At 45.9% G+C, this 13,049-nt stretch overlaps 1 protein-coding gene across 1 annotated transcript; it reads left to right on the top strand.

Annotated features, from left to right (window-relative positions):
* Positions 1–7,622: 7,622 nt before the first annotated feature.
* FAM50B (family with sequence similarity 50 member B) lies at positions 7,623–9,517 on the top strand. The gene is given in 2 exon segments (NM_001267791.1): positions 7,623–7,715; positions 8,015–9,517. A coding segment is annotated over 1 exon segment (978 nt). The 5' UTR covers positions 7,623–7,715; positions 8,015–8,037; the 3' UTR covers positions 9,016–9,517.
* The last annotated feature ends 3,532 nt before the right edge of the window (positions 9,518–13,049 follow it).

Genomic DNA, 13,049 nt, shown 5'->3' with positions numbered 1-13,049 from the left:
TGCTAAGGACAGTATTGAAAACAATAGGAGAGGACTGCCAGAGAGCCAGAGTTGGCTTCGACACACATTTTTAAATTGCCTCTGTGGGCTGCAGCTGTGAAATGTAGTGTGAGAAGCCACATCCATAGCACTTTCCAAAAAAAGAAGAATGGTCCTGGAAAAACTGGCCAGTGTCATATTGTGATGCTTTCTACATGTTTCTACAGAAAACAACGCTTTCCTCTTCTACGTTCCTTTAAGAGGACAGTGGGAGGGGGGACATTCCTGAGACATTTAGTACATATGCTATTCCAGGCAGGCTTCCGACTTTTTTTTTTCTCAGACTCTTTTCTATGTAGGTTTGAGCTCCTAGCCACTCAGCCCCTGCCTTCTGTCATGCCCCTCATTTCCCTGGTGACACTTCTAAAAGCTGTCCCTCAGGTGATGCTTTGCCACTTCAAAACAAAAGATGTACTGCCCTGTGAAAGAGCATCAGAGCTTCTCTCTGTTTCTGCCCTTCTCCTAGAAGATGCGTCTGGGACCCTCGCTACCTTCACCCAGCTACAGTAAGCCCCATACTGGCGAAAACACCCCCTGATTTTATTTTTGAGAAAATTGTAAAAGCCATAAAAGCATACTATGAAAATAACACTTGCCGTACGTTTCTAAGGAATACTTTTCATCAAGTGAAGGACTCTTCTGGGTCTAGTTCGCAATTAATATTTTGCCTGCAGGGATTGAGATGTTATTAGTGTGGTAGGTTACACACACAGAGATTCTACTGTTAAGCTGCCTTTGAGAAAGGCCTATTTGGTCTGTTTTCATGTATGTATTCATAAACTGCTCAATTCCATTTGTTAATATTTTGTTTGGGCATTTTGCCATTCTATTTGTAATTAGGATTGGCCTGTACTTTAATTTCTTGCATTTTTCCTATCTGGCTTAGAAACTGACGACATCTATAATACCCTCTTCTTCAAATGACCTGGCCAGACATTTCAGTCTATCATAAGAAAAACTGAATCTTCATCCACCGAAACAAAAAGTCAGTAGATAAAATTTAAAATGGATTAGTCACAAAATAGTGATGTAAGAATTATTGGAAAATAAGGAGGTAAATACCAGAAGCAGCCACTGAAAGGACTGGAGGTGGCTGCTTCCAGGGAAGAGAAAAATGGACAGGAAACTGCTTGCTTTTTCGTTTGTGAAAATAACCCTTCTAGGATTGCTTTTCTTTTTAAACCAAGAATATAAAACCAGGTTCCATTCTTTTAAACCGTTTTATCAAACATGTATTACGTTGATACAAATGAAAGAGAAAATTTAGGTCTTACAGCTCAGAGACATTTATGGTGCAGAATTGATTTTGAAATTGTGACATCTCTTAGGTTTCGTTTCTCTCTCTCGTGGTCTGGGTTTTTTCCCCCGGGGAACACATACGGAAGTTATAGGTTGCTTGTTCAAGCTTTTCCCTTCCAGTGTATTTTGTACTTCCCTATCTCTGAACATGTGAGGGTTCTTCCCGTTAACCCTACCTGATTGCAGGCTTTCCACCAATCAAAGTTTGGAAGACATTTTTAAACCCTTTATTAGAAAGCATGCAACAATATTATTTAGGTATCGTTTGAAGGACTTCCGGTCTTGTGGTGGAATTCTGAATTCCTGCACTAGTTCTTTTTTGGCACCTGGTTGATGTGAGGTGCCGTGGCTTTGCTTTGACAACTGGTTCAGGATACTGTGGTGGTGTTGGAGGGATCACTGAGTGGAGATGCTATCGGGGCACACCCTACACCCAAGCCAGGCCCACCATCATTTCAAGGCTGACTCTGGAGAGGACAGTATACCTGCCACTCGTAGGATGATCCGTTTAAAATAGAATTCAGACTGGTGGAAAGTAACGTGAAAACCGATCATGACAAAAGGTGTTTTCTGGGCGGCGTTGTTATTTTTGCTTGTATTGAAAACTAAGTTCTTTTTTCTCCTGTTAAAACGTTTAAGTTTTAGTTTTGTGAGATTTTTAAAACGTTGCTGCTGTTTGCATATTTTAGTTTGTGACTAAGCCTGGAGGAGGGCACATTTTTTTCTAAATTAGTTTGTATATTTAATCAGCATTTCTGAGTCACTAGAACAGAATGCTGCTCCCTCCCCTCTGCTGTATTGTTCCTATTGATACTTTTATTAGTAGTAGTATTTTTACAATAGAATGTACCACATTTATTTAAATCAATGACTATGATGATTATATAAAAACAAGAATACCGGGCGCGGTGGCTTATGCCTGTAATCCTAGAGCTTTGGGAGGCTGAGGAGGGCAGATAGACTGAGGTCAGGAGTTCAAGACCAGCCTGATCAACATGGTGAAACCCCGTCTCTACTAAAAATACAAAAATTAGCCAGGCATGGTGGTGGGTGCCTGTAATCCAAACTATTCGGGAGGTTGAGGCAGGAGAATCACTTGAACCCGGGAGGCAGAGGTTGCAGTGAGCAGAGATCGCGCTATTGCACTACTCCAGCCTGGGAGACAGAGCGAGACGCCATCTCAAAAAAAAAAAAAAAAAAAAAAACCTTAAATGAAAAAAGTCATCAAATGGGATGCAAAGTTTGATTAAAATTGCTAAATATATACAGATCTATGTGCACATAAAATATTGGAAGGGAACTCTCAAACATTAATAGTTATGTTACTTTTATATTCATGTTGAGTGAACTTTTTATTTATTTACATTTCTTTTCAAACTTGTTTGTAATATGCCTATTTCCTCCTTTATGACAAAACCTATTTAAAAAACAAACCCATGTGGTGGCTCACACCTGTAATCTCAGCACTTTGAGAGGCCGAGGCGGGCAGATCATGAGGTCAGGAGATCAAGACCATCTTGGAGAACATGGTGAAACCCTGTCTCTACTAAAAATACAAAAAGAAAAACATACCCGGGCGTGGTGGTGGGCGCCTTTAGTCCCAGCTACTCAGGAGGCTGAGGCAGGAGAATGGTGTGAACTAGGGAGGTGGAGCTTGCAGTGAGCCGAGATTGCACCACTGCACTCTATCCTAGGCGACAGAGCAAGACTTTGTCTCGAAAGAAAGAAAGAAAGAAAGAAAGAAAGAAAGAAAGAAAGAAAGAAAGAAAGAAAGAAAGAAAGAAAGAAAGAAAGAAAGAAAGAAAGAAAGAAAGAATAAAAACAAACCACAATGTCTGAATCAGGTAAGAATAACTAGAACAATCATTCTTCTTTGTTATATTTATTCTTCTTTCTTAAAGTTTCACCATTTGTGTGGGCTCAGGTCCTTGACCTCATTTTGTTGATAAAATTTAAGAGCTTAAAGCAGTAGCTTTTAGTTTGGTGGATACTTTTCACTGAGAATTAAGGCCGAAAGAGGAAGTTACCATCTTGGAACTTAGGGGAAAATTCTAAAGAACAGGATATCAGACTTTTAGGATAAATCTTCTTTCTAGTTGTTTTTCTTGTTAAACTTTGCAGAGAATTTGAGGCTCAACCTTTTAATTTTGGGAGCTGGCTATGGTATTTGGAGGCCGTGATTGAGTTCAGGAGGTGGATGCTGGATAATGGGAGAGTGGATGATAAGGTTTAGGGATGATACTGACGTTCAAGTTCTGATTCGATTAGAGAAAGAGTGAATATAACATCTGTGGCCAAACTATGGTCGATTGAATTAAAGTTTAGCAGGTTGGATCATTTAATTGAAAAAAGAGGTGGCGAGGCTATCTTATTTATGTTAAGTGTAATAAAGGTAATTATATGGGAAACCTGAGAGAGGAGACTATTGGTAACTTTGTCCATCTGTGGTTGGTGATGGTGATGGTGGGTGCTCGAGGCTTCCTCTTGGAGATATTTGTGCTGATCTTTAGATATAGCACAGCAAAAGGCAGGACTTTCTAGAAAGAGTATGTCCAAAGGTAACAGTTATGAAAGGGCATCTTTTTTTTTTTTTTTTTTAGATGAAGTCTTGCTGGGTCACCAGGCAGGAGTGCAGTGGCACGATCTTGGCTCACTGCAACCTCCACGTCCTGGATTGAAGCGATTCTCCTGCCTCAGCCTCGCAAGTAGCTGGGACTACAGGCACTCACCACCACGCCCAGCTAATTTTTTTGTATTTTTAGTAGACACAGGGTTTCACCATGTTGGCCGGGATGGTCTCAATCTCTTGACCTCGTGATCCACCCGCCTCAGCCTCCCAAAGTGCTGGGATTACAGGTGTGAGCCACTGCACCTGGCCCGAAAGGGCATCTTCTATTCAGGTGCAGTGAAAAAGCTGGGTGAGTGCTGCATGGGTCCACCTATTAGAGACCTTAGAGGACAAAGTGATTCTGATGTGGCTCTTACAAGAGAAATTGGAGTTTTTCAAGTAGGAGAGTAATGTTATCAGATTCATTTTTTATGAAGATATTTTTATGAAGATACATTGTATAGAAGTTAGACAAGAACAAGAATACAGGCATGCCTCGGAGATATTGTGAGTTCAGTTCCAGATCACCACAAAGACAGTCACACAAATTTTTTAATTTTCGAGTGCATATAAAAGTTATGTTTATACTATACTGCAGTCAGTGTGCAGTAGCATTTTGTCTAAGAAAATAATGTGCATAATTTCATTACAATGCTTAATTGCTAAATAATGCTAATGATCCTTTGAGCCTTCAGTGAGCTGTGCTCTATTTGCTGGTGGAATATCTTGCCTCAGTGTTGATGGTTGCTGACTGATCCGGGTGGTGGTTGCCAAAGGCTGGGCCTGTGGCAATTTCTTAAAATAAATCAACACTGAAGTTTGTCACATTGATTGATTCTTCCTTTTGTGAAAAATTTCTTTGTAGCATATAATGCTGTTTGAATCAACTTCTTCCAAACTTCTGTTAATGTTGATATTTTACCTCCTCCCAAAAACTGTGAATGTCCTTAATGGAACCTACAGTGGTAAATGCCTTCCAGAAAAATTTCAAATTTACTTTGCCCAGATCCATGAGAGAAATCATTATCTACAGCAGCTACAACCTTTGAAAACGTATTTCTTAAATAATAAGACTTAAAAGTCAAAATTACTCCTTGATCTATGGGTTGCAGAATGGATGTTGCGTTAGCAAGCACGAAATCAACTTTAATCTCCTTGTGCATCTCCATCAAGCTCTTAGGTGACCAAGTGCATTGTTAACGAGCAGTACTCTTGAAAGGGATCATCAGAGCAGTAAGTCTCAGCACTGGACTTAAATATATTCAGTAAACCATGCTGTAAACAGATGTGCTGTCCTCCAGGCTTTGTTGTTCCATTTATAGAGCACAGGCACGGTAGATTTAGCATAATTCTTAAGGGCCCTAAGATTTTCAGAACAGTAAATGAGCATTGGCTTCAACTGAAAGTCTCCAGCTACACTAACCCCTAGCAAGAGAGTCAACCTGTCCTTTGAAGCTATGAAGCCAGGCATTGACTTCTCCTTTCTAGCTATAAAAGTCCTAAATGGCATCTTCTTCCAATAGAAGGCTATTTTGTCTACATTGAAAATCTATTGTTTAGGGTAGCCTCCTTCATCAATGCTGTTAGCTAGATCTTCTGGATAACTTGCTGCAGCTTCTCTATCAGCACTTGCTGCTTCACGTTGCACTTTGTTATGGAGATGACTTCTTTCCTCAACCTCATGAACTAACTTCTGCTACCTTCAGACTTTTCTTCTGAAGCTTCCTCACCTCTCTCAGCTTCACAGAATTGAAGAGACTTAGGGCCTTGCCCTGGATTAGGCTTTGGTTTAAGGGAAGGTTGTGACTGGTTTGATCTTCTATCCAGACCACTAGAACTTTCTCCATATGAGCAATAAGGCTGTTTTGCTTTCTTATCATTCATATGTTTACCAGGAAAGCGCTTTTAGTTTCCTTCAAGATTTTTTTCCTTTGCATTCATAATTTAGCTAACTGTTTGGCAAAAGAGGCCTAGCTTTTGGCCTATCCTGGCTTTTGACATACTTTCCTCACTGAGCTGAATCATTTCTAGCCTTTGATTTAAAGTGAGAGACGTGTGACACTTCTTTTCACTTGAACACTGAGAGGCCATTGTAGGGTTATGAATTAGCCTAATTTCAATATTGTTGTGTCTCAGGGACTAGGGAAGCCTGGGGAGAGGAAGAGAGATGAAGGAGCAGCCAGTCAGTGGAGCAGTCAGAACATACATAACATTTATCAGTCAAATCAGTAAATGTCTTTGTCTTCCACGTGCACACTTCGGAGTGCCCCCAAACAATTACAGTAACCTCACAGAACGATGATCACAGATCACCATAGCAGATAGCCTAATGAAAAAGTCTGAAATATTGCAAGAATTACCAAAATGTGACACAGGAACACGAAGTGAGTACATGCTGTTGGAAAAATGGAGAAAGTAGGCACTTGATGCTGCATCGCCACAAATCTTCAATCTGTAAAAACAAAAACAAAACACACAGTATCCCAGAGCTCAATAAAATAAGATATTCTTGTATTCTGGTGATGAGGCAACAATGAGAAGGCTTCAGATTTTTTTAAAATGCTAATTTCCTAGATTAAGGCAAGTGGTGGGAAATGGGAGAAAAAGGAAAGTGTGAAAGGCTCTTCTGCAATCGATTTCATGTGAAGGAACGTCATTCCAGGAAAAGGCCTAGGTTTCTGGCTTGGACAATTTGATGAGTGCTCACACCCGCTATTCTCCTCTGGATACGTGGGTGCCATAGGTAACTATCATATGATTCACGCTTCTTGGTAAGGTTATGCTCACAGGCATTGTTGCTGTTAGACGGGAGTAGGCTGAACTGCAGTGTGTATTTCACAACCAGCTTTTCCAAACTAGGTCCCAGGAAGCACTGGTTTCAGCGAGTATTCCCAGATCTCCTGCAGGGGAGAAACGATCACACAACATGAACTGGTCTGCCCTGCCCTTGGAGAGTTGCAGTGGAAACTGGCATGTTAAAGGCTCACAGTAAAGACACTGCTATACTTTAACTCAGTTTCCCATGGTTATTAGAGCTTAGAACCCGGGGGGAAACTGCTGCATAGAAGAGGTCTAACAAGCTGAGTGCAGGTTTTGTCATGAAATTGGGGGGTGAGTAGGGTTCCATTATCAAAGAACGGTTGTTATGTTAGGGCCATAAGAAAGAATTACAAGCAGTGGTGTGCAGGTAACGTTCATGAGACGGCCACAGTGGGGTAGCATCAGAGGCGGGAGGAGACGCGGGAGGAGGAGGGTTGGAGAGCAGGGGCTGCAGCCTTGCGAGGCGGTTGCAAGCCTCTCTGGGTGACCACAGCAGCTTGCGCAGCGCCCACATTGCTTCTGCGTGTTTACAACTGGGCACGAGAAGGCTCAGCAAGCACGCACCGCTGGTGCGGGCCCTCCCTGCCCACAGCATGAAAACAGGAGCTCCGGCCAGCATTGGCTGGGCAGGGCCAGAGGCGCCTCCTCCAGGCTCCTCCCCGCGCTGGCCCGCCCCACAGGAGCACCGCCCCCGCCAGGAGCCAGGCGCTCTCCCGAGGGCCCGCCTCTCCGCCAGGGGGCGAGCCGCCTCCACTTCCTGTTTCCGCAGCCGCCCTACCAGGAGCCTGGCGCTCTCCTCAGGGCCCGCCTCCCCGCCAGGGGGCGCACCGCTTCCACTTCCTGTGTCCGTGGCTGTCGCGAGAGCCCGGGACGGGTGGGCCTTTGCTCGTGGGTGGTTCTCGTGGAGGTCAACTCCCGCGTGTCTCCGCTCGGCAGGGTGCTTGGGCAGGTAAGGGTTCGCTCAGTAGCCCAACCCTCTCTGTATGCAGCTCCCCAAATTCAGCGCAGCGCTCAGGCATGGCAGCCACCAGTTACGTGGGGCCATTTGCATTTGCATTTATTGAGGTCAAAGAAAAGGCTGGAAATTGGTGCGTGGTGACACCGTCAGGTTGGTGACCCTAGCAGGTCGGCCCAGCCCCTAAACGCTTCCATCACTGCCGAAAGCCCTGTGAGGAGGCGCAGAGCTTTGCATTTCCCGCAGTTGCACGGGCCCCTCTCTACTTGCCCCGTTTTTCCTCTTTGCTGCAGAGCCCAGCGGGTAGGCGGGGGCCATGGCGCAGTACAAGGGCACCATGCGCGAGGCGGGCCGTGCCATGCACCTCCTCAAGAAGCGCGAGAAGCAGCGGGAGCAGATGGAGGTGCTGAAGCAGCGCATCGCCGAGGAGACCATCCTCAAGTCGCAGGTGGACAAGAAGTTCTCGGCGCACTACGATGCCGTGGAGGCCGAGCTGAAGTCCAGCACGGTGGGCCTGGTGACCCTGAACGACATGAAGGCCCGGCAGGAGGCCCTGATCAGGGAGCGCGAGCGGCAGCTGGCCAAGCGCCAGCAGCTGGAGGAGCAGCGGCTGCAGCAGGAGCGGCTGCGGGAGCAGGAGCACCGGCGCGAGCGCAAGCGTAAGATCTCCTGCCTGTCCTTCGCGCTCGACGACCTCGATGACCAGGCGGACGCGGCCGAGGCCAGGCGCGCCGGAAACCTGGGCAAGAACCCCGACGTGGACACCAGCTTCCTGCCCGACCGCGACCGCGAGGAGGAGGAGAACCGGCTCCGGGAGGAGCTGCGCCAAGAGTGGGAGGCGCAGCGCGAGAAAGTGAAGGACGAGGAGATGGAGGTCACCTTCAGCTACTGGGACGGCTCGGGCCACCGGCGCACGGTGCGTGTGCGCAAGGGCAACACGGTGCAGCAGTTCCTGAAGAAGGCGCTGCAGGGGCTGCGCAAGGACTTCCTGGAGCTGCGCTCCGCGGGCGTGGAGCAGCTCATGTTCATCAAGGAGGACCTCATCCTGCCGCACTACCACACCTTCTATGACTTCATCATCGCCAAGGCAAGGGGCAAGAGCGGGCCGCTCTTCAACTTCGATGTGCACGACGACGTGCGCCTGCTCAGCGACGCCACCATGGAGAAGGACGAGTCGCACGCGGGCAAGGTGGTGCTGCGGAGCTGGTACGAGAAGAACAAGCACATCTTCCCCGCCAGCCGCTGGGAGGCCTACGACCCCGAGAAGAAGTGGGACAAGTACACCATCCGCTGACACCCGCCCGCCAGAGCAGAAACCGGGGGAGACACTCCTTTCTATGCCCCGCCACCAGTCACTTGATTTCCTGACCTTGATTTCTTCCCCCGAATTTAATAAAGACAGAGGGTTCTCATGATTCATATTGGTTGTCCTATTGCTGATGTTATGCTTTGGTTGTTTGGTTGGTCCTTTTCTGAGTATTTTAGTGTCCCTACCTGGATTTGCTGCATTGCTCTGCTGAGCTGTATTGAAACCATGTCTGGGCCCACTGTGAGACAGAAATTAGAAGAGGAGGCACATTTTTTACCTCATGGTTATGAGCATGGTCTTGGGGGCCACAGTGACTGAGTTTGATTCCCGACGCAGCTTCCTCCTTGCTGTGTAGTTTTGGGTAAGCTTATTAAACCCCCATGCCTCACTTTGGTCACCTGTAAAAGGAAATAACAAGAGCACTTACTTTAAAAAATGGATGTGAGGTTTGAGTTAATATTTGTAAAACACGTAGCACTTAATAAATGTTTTTTGTTATTATTATGGTTTTGGTTAATTTATTTAAAAGACTTCAGTGACCTAGTTCAGAACCATTTGAGGGCAAAGGTGGACCTGCCCATTACCGGTCCCAGGATCAGCAGTTGCCAGCAGGAGGGGGCTTGCAAAGGTTGGGGAGCAACCCCCCTCTAGTTGCCTTTAGCTGGGTTGTTTAGCCCAGAAGTTAGGAGGACAGAGCTAATGCAAGTAGCCTGCAGGGTGAGTATCATTGATTTTCCTTTTGCTCCAATATGACTCCAAAGGGCACAGTTGCAGATCCTGTCTTTATTGAAAACGTTTGTATTTTATTCATTGTGAATTATTTATGTTAATTTTGATTTTTAAAAATATTGTATTCAGGCCGGGTGTGGTGGCTCACGCCTGTAATCCTAGCATTTTGAGAGGCCAAGGTTTGTGGATCACCTGAGGTCAAGAGTTCGGGACCAGCCTGACCAACATGGTAAAACCCCGTCTCTACTAAAAATAAAAAAACTGTGCCTGTAATCCTAGCTACTTGGGAGGCTGAGGCAGGAGAATCGCTTGAACCTGGGAGGCAGAAGTTGCAGTGAGCCGAGATTGTCCCACTTCACTCCAGGCTGGGTGAAAGAGTGAAACTCCATCTCAAATATATATGTGTGTGTGTGTGTGTGTGTGTGTGTGTGTGTACACACACACACACATACATACGTGTGTGTATATATATACACACACATATATAGTATTCAAATATTATTTGGTTTACTGAGTATTTGGGCATCTCCTTCCCCTTAACCTTAATGCCCAAGGTGGGTGCCTCACTCACCCTGGTCCCAGCCCTGAGTATAAGAGGGACATTTCTTAGAGTTCTTGCCTCAGCCCATGAGCAAGAACTTCCACTGAAACATTAGCCCTCTAGGGCAATGGGTCCCAATGGCTGTCCCGTTGGGTCATCAGGGAAGCTTTTAAACTTACCAATTCAAAGGTCACACCCAGAGCCAGACCTTGGGGTCAGAAGTGGACATCAGTGTTTTGAAGCTCCCCAGCTATTTGGTTGGCGAACAAATGTTCTATGGCTGCCTTCTCTCCACCTCTTATGAACTCCTCCCCCTGAGTTTAGGTGCAAGTAGGGTCAGGGCCCAGGACAGGCTCTTGGCTCTGAACACGTCATTAGTGTGTGAAGCAGATTCTTCCTACCTGGAGTAAGACCCTTGGACCAGCAGCATTGGCACTTGGGAGCTTGCTAGAAAAGCAAGACAGAAAAGCAGAATCTCAGGCCCCACCGCAGACCTACTGAATCAACGTGTATTCCAGCAGATCCCCAGGTGAGCCACAGGAACACGAAGCTTTCTGGAAACTGGCTGGCTGGATGTCTGCTCTTCAGTCTGCCCTTCCAACACAGCAGATCAAGACCTAAACTTGAGGGTGCAGACAGTAGAACCCCACATCTTTGGTTACTGGTCTAAGCCATGTTCTCCAATCTAGTTTTCATTTAAAAGTTAGTATGCTGCTGGGCACAGTGGCTCACACCTGTAAAAATCCCAGCACTTTGGGAGGCTGAGGTGAGTGGATCACCTGAGGTCAGGAGTTCAAGATCAGCCTGACCAATGTGGTGAAACCCTGTCTCTACTAAAACTATAAAACAGCCAGGCGCGGTGGCGGGCACCCGCAATCCCAGCTACTCAGGAGGTTGAGGCAGGAGAATCGCTTGAACCTGGGGGGCGGAGGTTGCAGTGAGCCAAGATTGTGCCACTGTACTCCAGCCTGGGCTACAGAGCAAGACTTCGTCTCAAAAAAAAAAAAAAAAAAAAAAAAAAAAAAAAGGTTGGTATGCTGACTACAATCTAAATCCTGCCTTATTTCTTAATTGTTTTGGTGTTACTTAGACCTAGGTTCAACTGCACATTACAAAATACACAAAGCACCTGTAGTTTAAGCAAGCCTATTTCTCTGCTTCAAAGAAGTCTAGAGGTTAAAGTTGGCCATAACATCAAGGACCCAGGCTGCTTCTACCTTGTTTCATCATATGTGTCTTCCATATCCATGGTTACTTCATAATCCAAGATGGCAGCTCCAGCTTTAACCATCACATCTACATCCTGGAAAACAGAAGGTAAGGGGAGAAAGAAAGTTCAAAAGACTTAAAACAGCTGTCTCTCAAGGAAGAGTCCTATAAGCCAACAAACACTATAGTGGTTGCCGAAACTTGGTCACCTGGCCACACCTAGCTGCATGGGAAGCTGGGAGATATAGTCCTTATCTGGGAAGCCAAGTTCTATTACTATGGGAAAAAATAGCAGAAATCGCGGGATAAATACAGTTTCTGATATAGTCTATCCCTTTTGCTACAAAAAAATCCAAGTGTATCCTTTCCCCACACATAGCACACTCAGTCCTAATGCAAAAAAGACCACCACGAGGGCCCAGTAGTTACATGTGGGGAGAGGTACAGGCCTCTCCTTCAAGTCTGAATGTGGCTCTTTCTCATCTAGCTACTTATAAACTAAAGAATAAGCAATCTGTCCTCTCACATACCTGATATGCAATGGTGAAACAAATACAAACATTAGGAAAAGGGGATGCAAAGCATCAGCAAGAGCCAGTTCTCTGGCAACTGTCAGATTCTGCTGGGAGGTATTGCAAAGACCCTCTGTCTGCCTTGGAGGTATCATCCCTTGGTTGCCCTGGGTCCACTGGGAGGAACTCCCCAGTTCATTGTCCCTCATACCCTCTGGCTTTGCCCTCCTGGTCCTCCATGACCACATCCAAGCCCCATTTGGCAGAGCTGCAGATCTTTTGTTGCCTGCTTCCTGCTGATGCAGATTTGGGAACCAGAGATTGCTTTCATAGGTTTTTCAGTCTAGGCTAATGGGGTTTTTTTGATAATTTCAATCCTCTCAAAAACTTAGATGGATTTCTAGTCAGTTCCATGTGCAATGAATTAATCCCAGCCAAAGTTATTTTCTAGACATGATGGTAAGTATGAAACTCTGGTTTTTACTTGCTGGCTTCTGAACTCGCTCCACCCCACTCCCTAAAGTTAATGAGGGATACCTTAAAACAATAGACTGGGGTGGGAGGATGACCCCATTAGTGTCCTCTCAGCTTTATATGGCACCCAGCATCAATCTTATCTCCTGCTGAGGCTGTAGCTTTGAAGCCACTTATGGTAACTTCAGTTGGGTGTAATGAAGCATTTGGCATATTATGTCATGCAGAACTCCAGACTTGGACTGAAGTCTGTAGCTGGCTGGGCAAGGCTGTCTCTCCCAGCACTGCTGGCAGACAAGTTAGCTCATGCCCACATGCATGTCACTCAGGTCACTGCTGAAAGCAAGGAGAAATAGCCAACACACAACAACCTTCTGAAATTTTTCTAAGAATTCCCTATCATTGCAGCCATGGTGGGTACCTGGCCGGCCTTGCATGCACAGCAAGAGACAGGGTGACCAAATACGCCTGGGATGAGCCAGCAGCTTCTGTCACAGATGGATCCCAGGGGAGGAAGGGGTCAAGTGCATCCTCAGACTCCCAGGTATGCCAGA

Source organism: Macaca mulatta, chromosome 4 (genome assembly GCF_049350105.2).
Source record: "Macaca mulatta isolate MMU2019108-1 chromosome 4, T2T-MMU8v2.0, whole genome shotgun sequence".
NCBI lineage: Eukaryota > Metazoa > Chordata > Mammalia > Primates > Cercopithecidae > Macaca > Macaca mulatta.
This window is presented reverse-complemented; position numbering and strand designations above follow the sequence as displayed.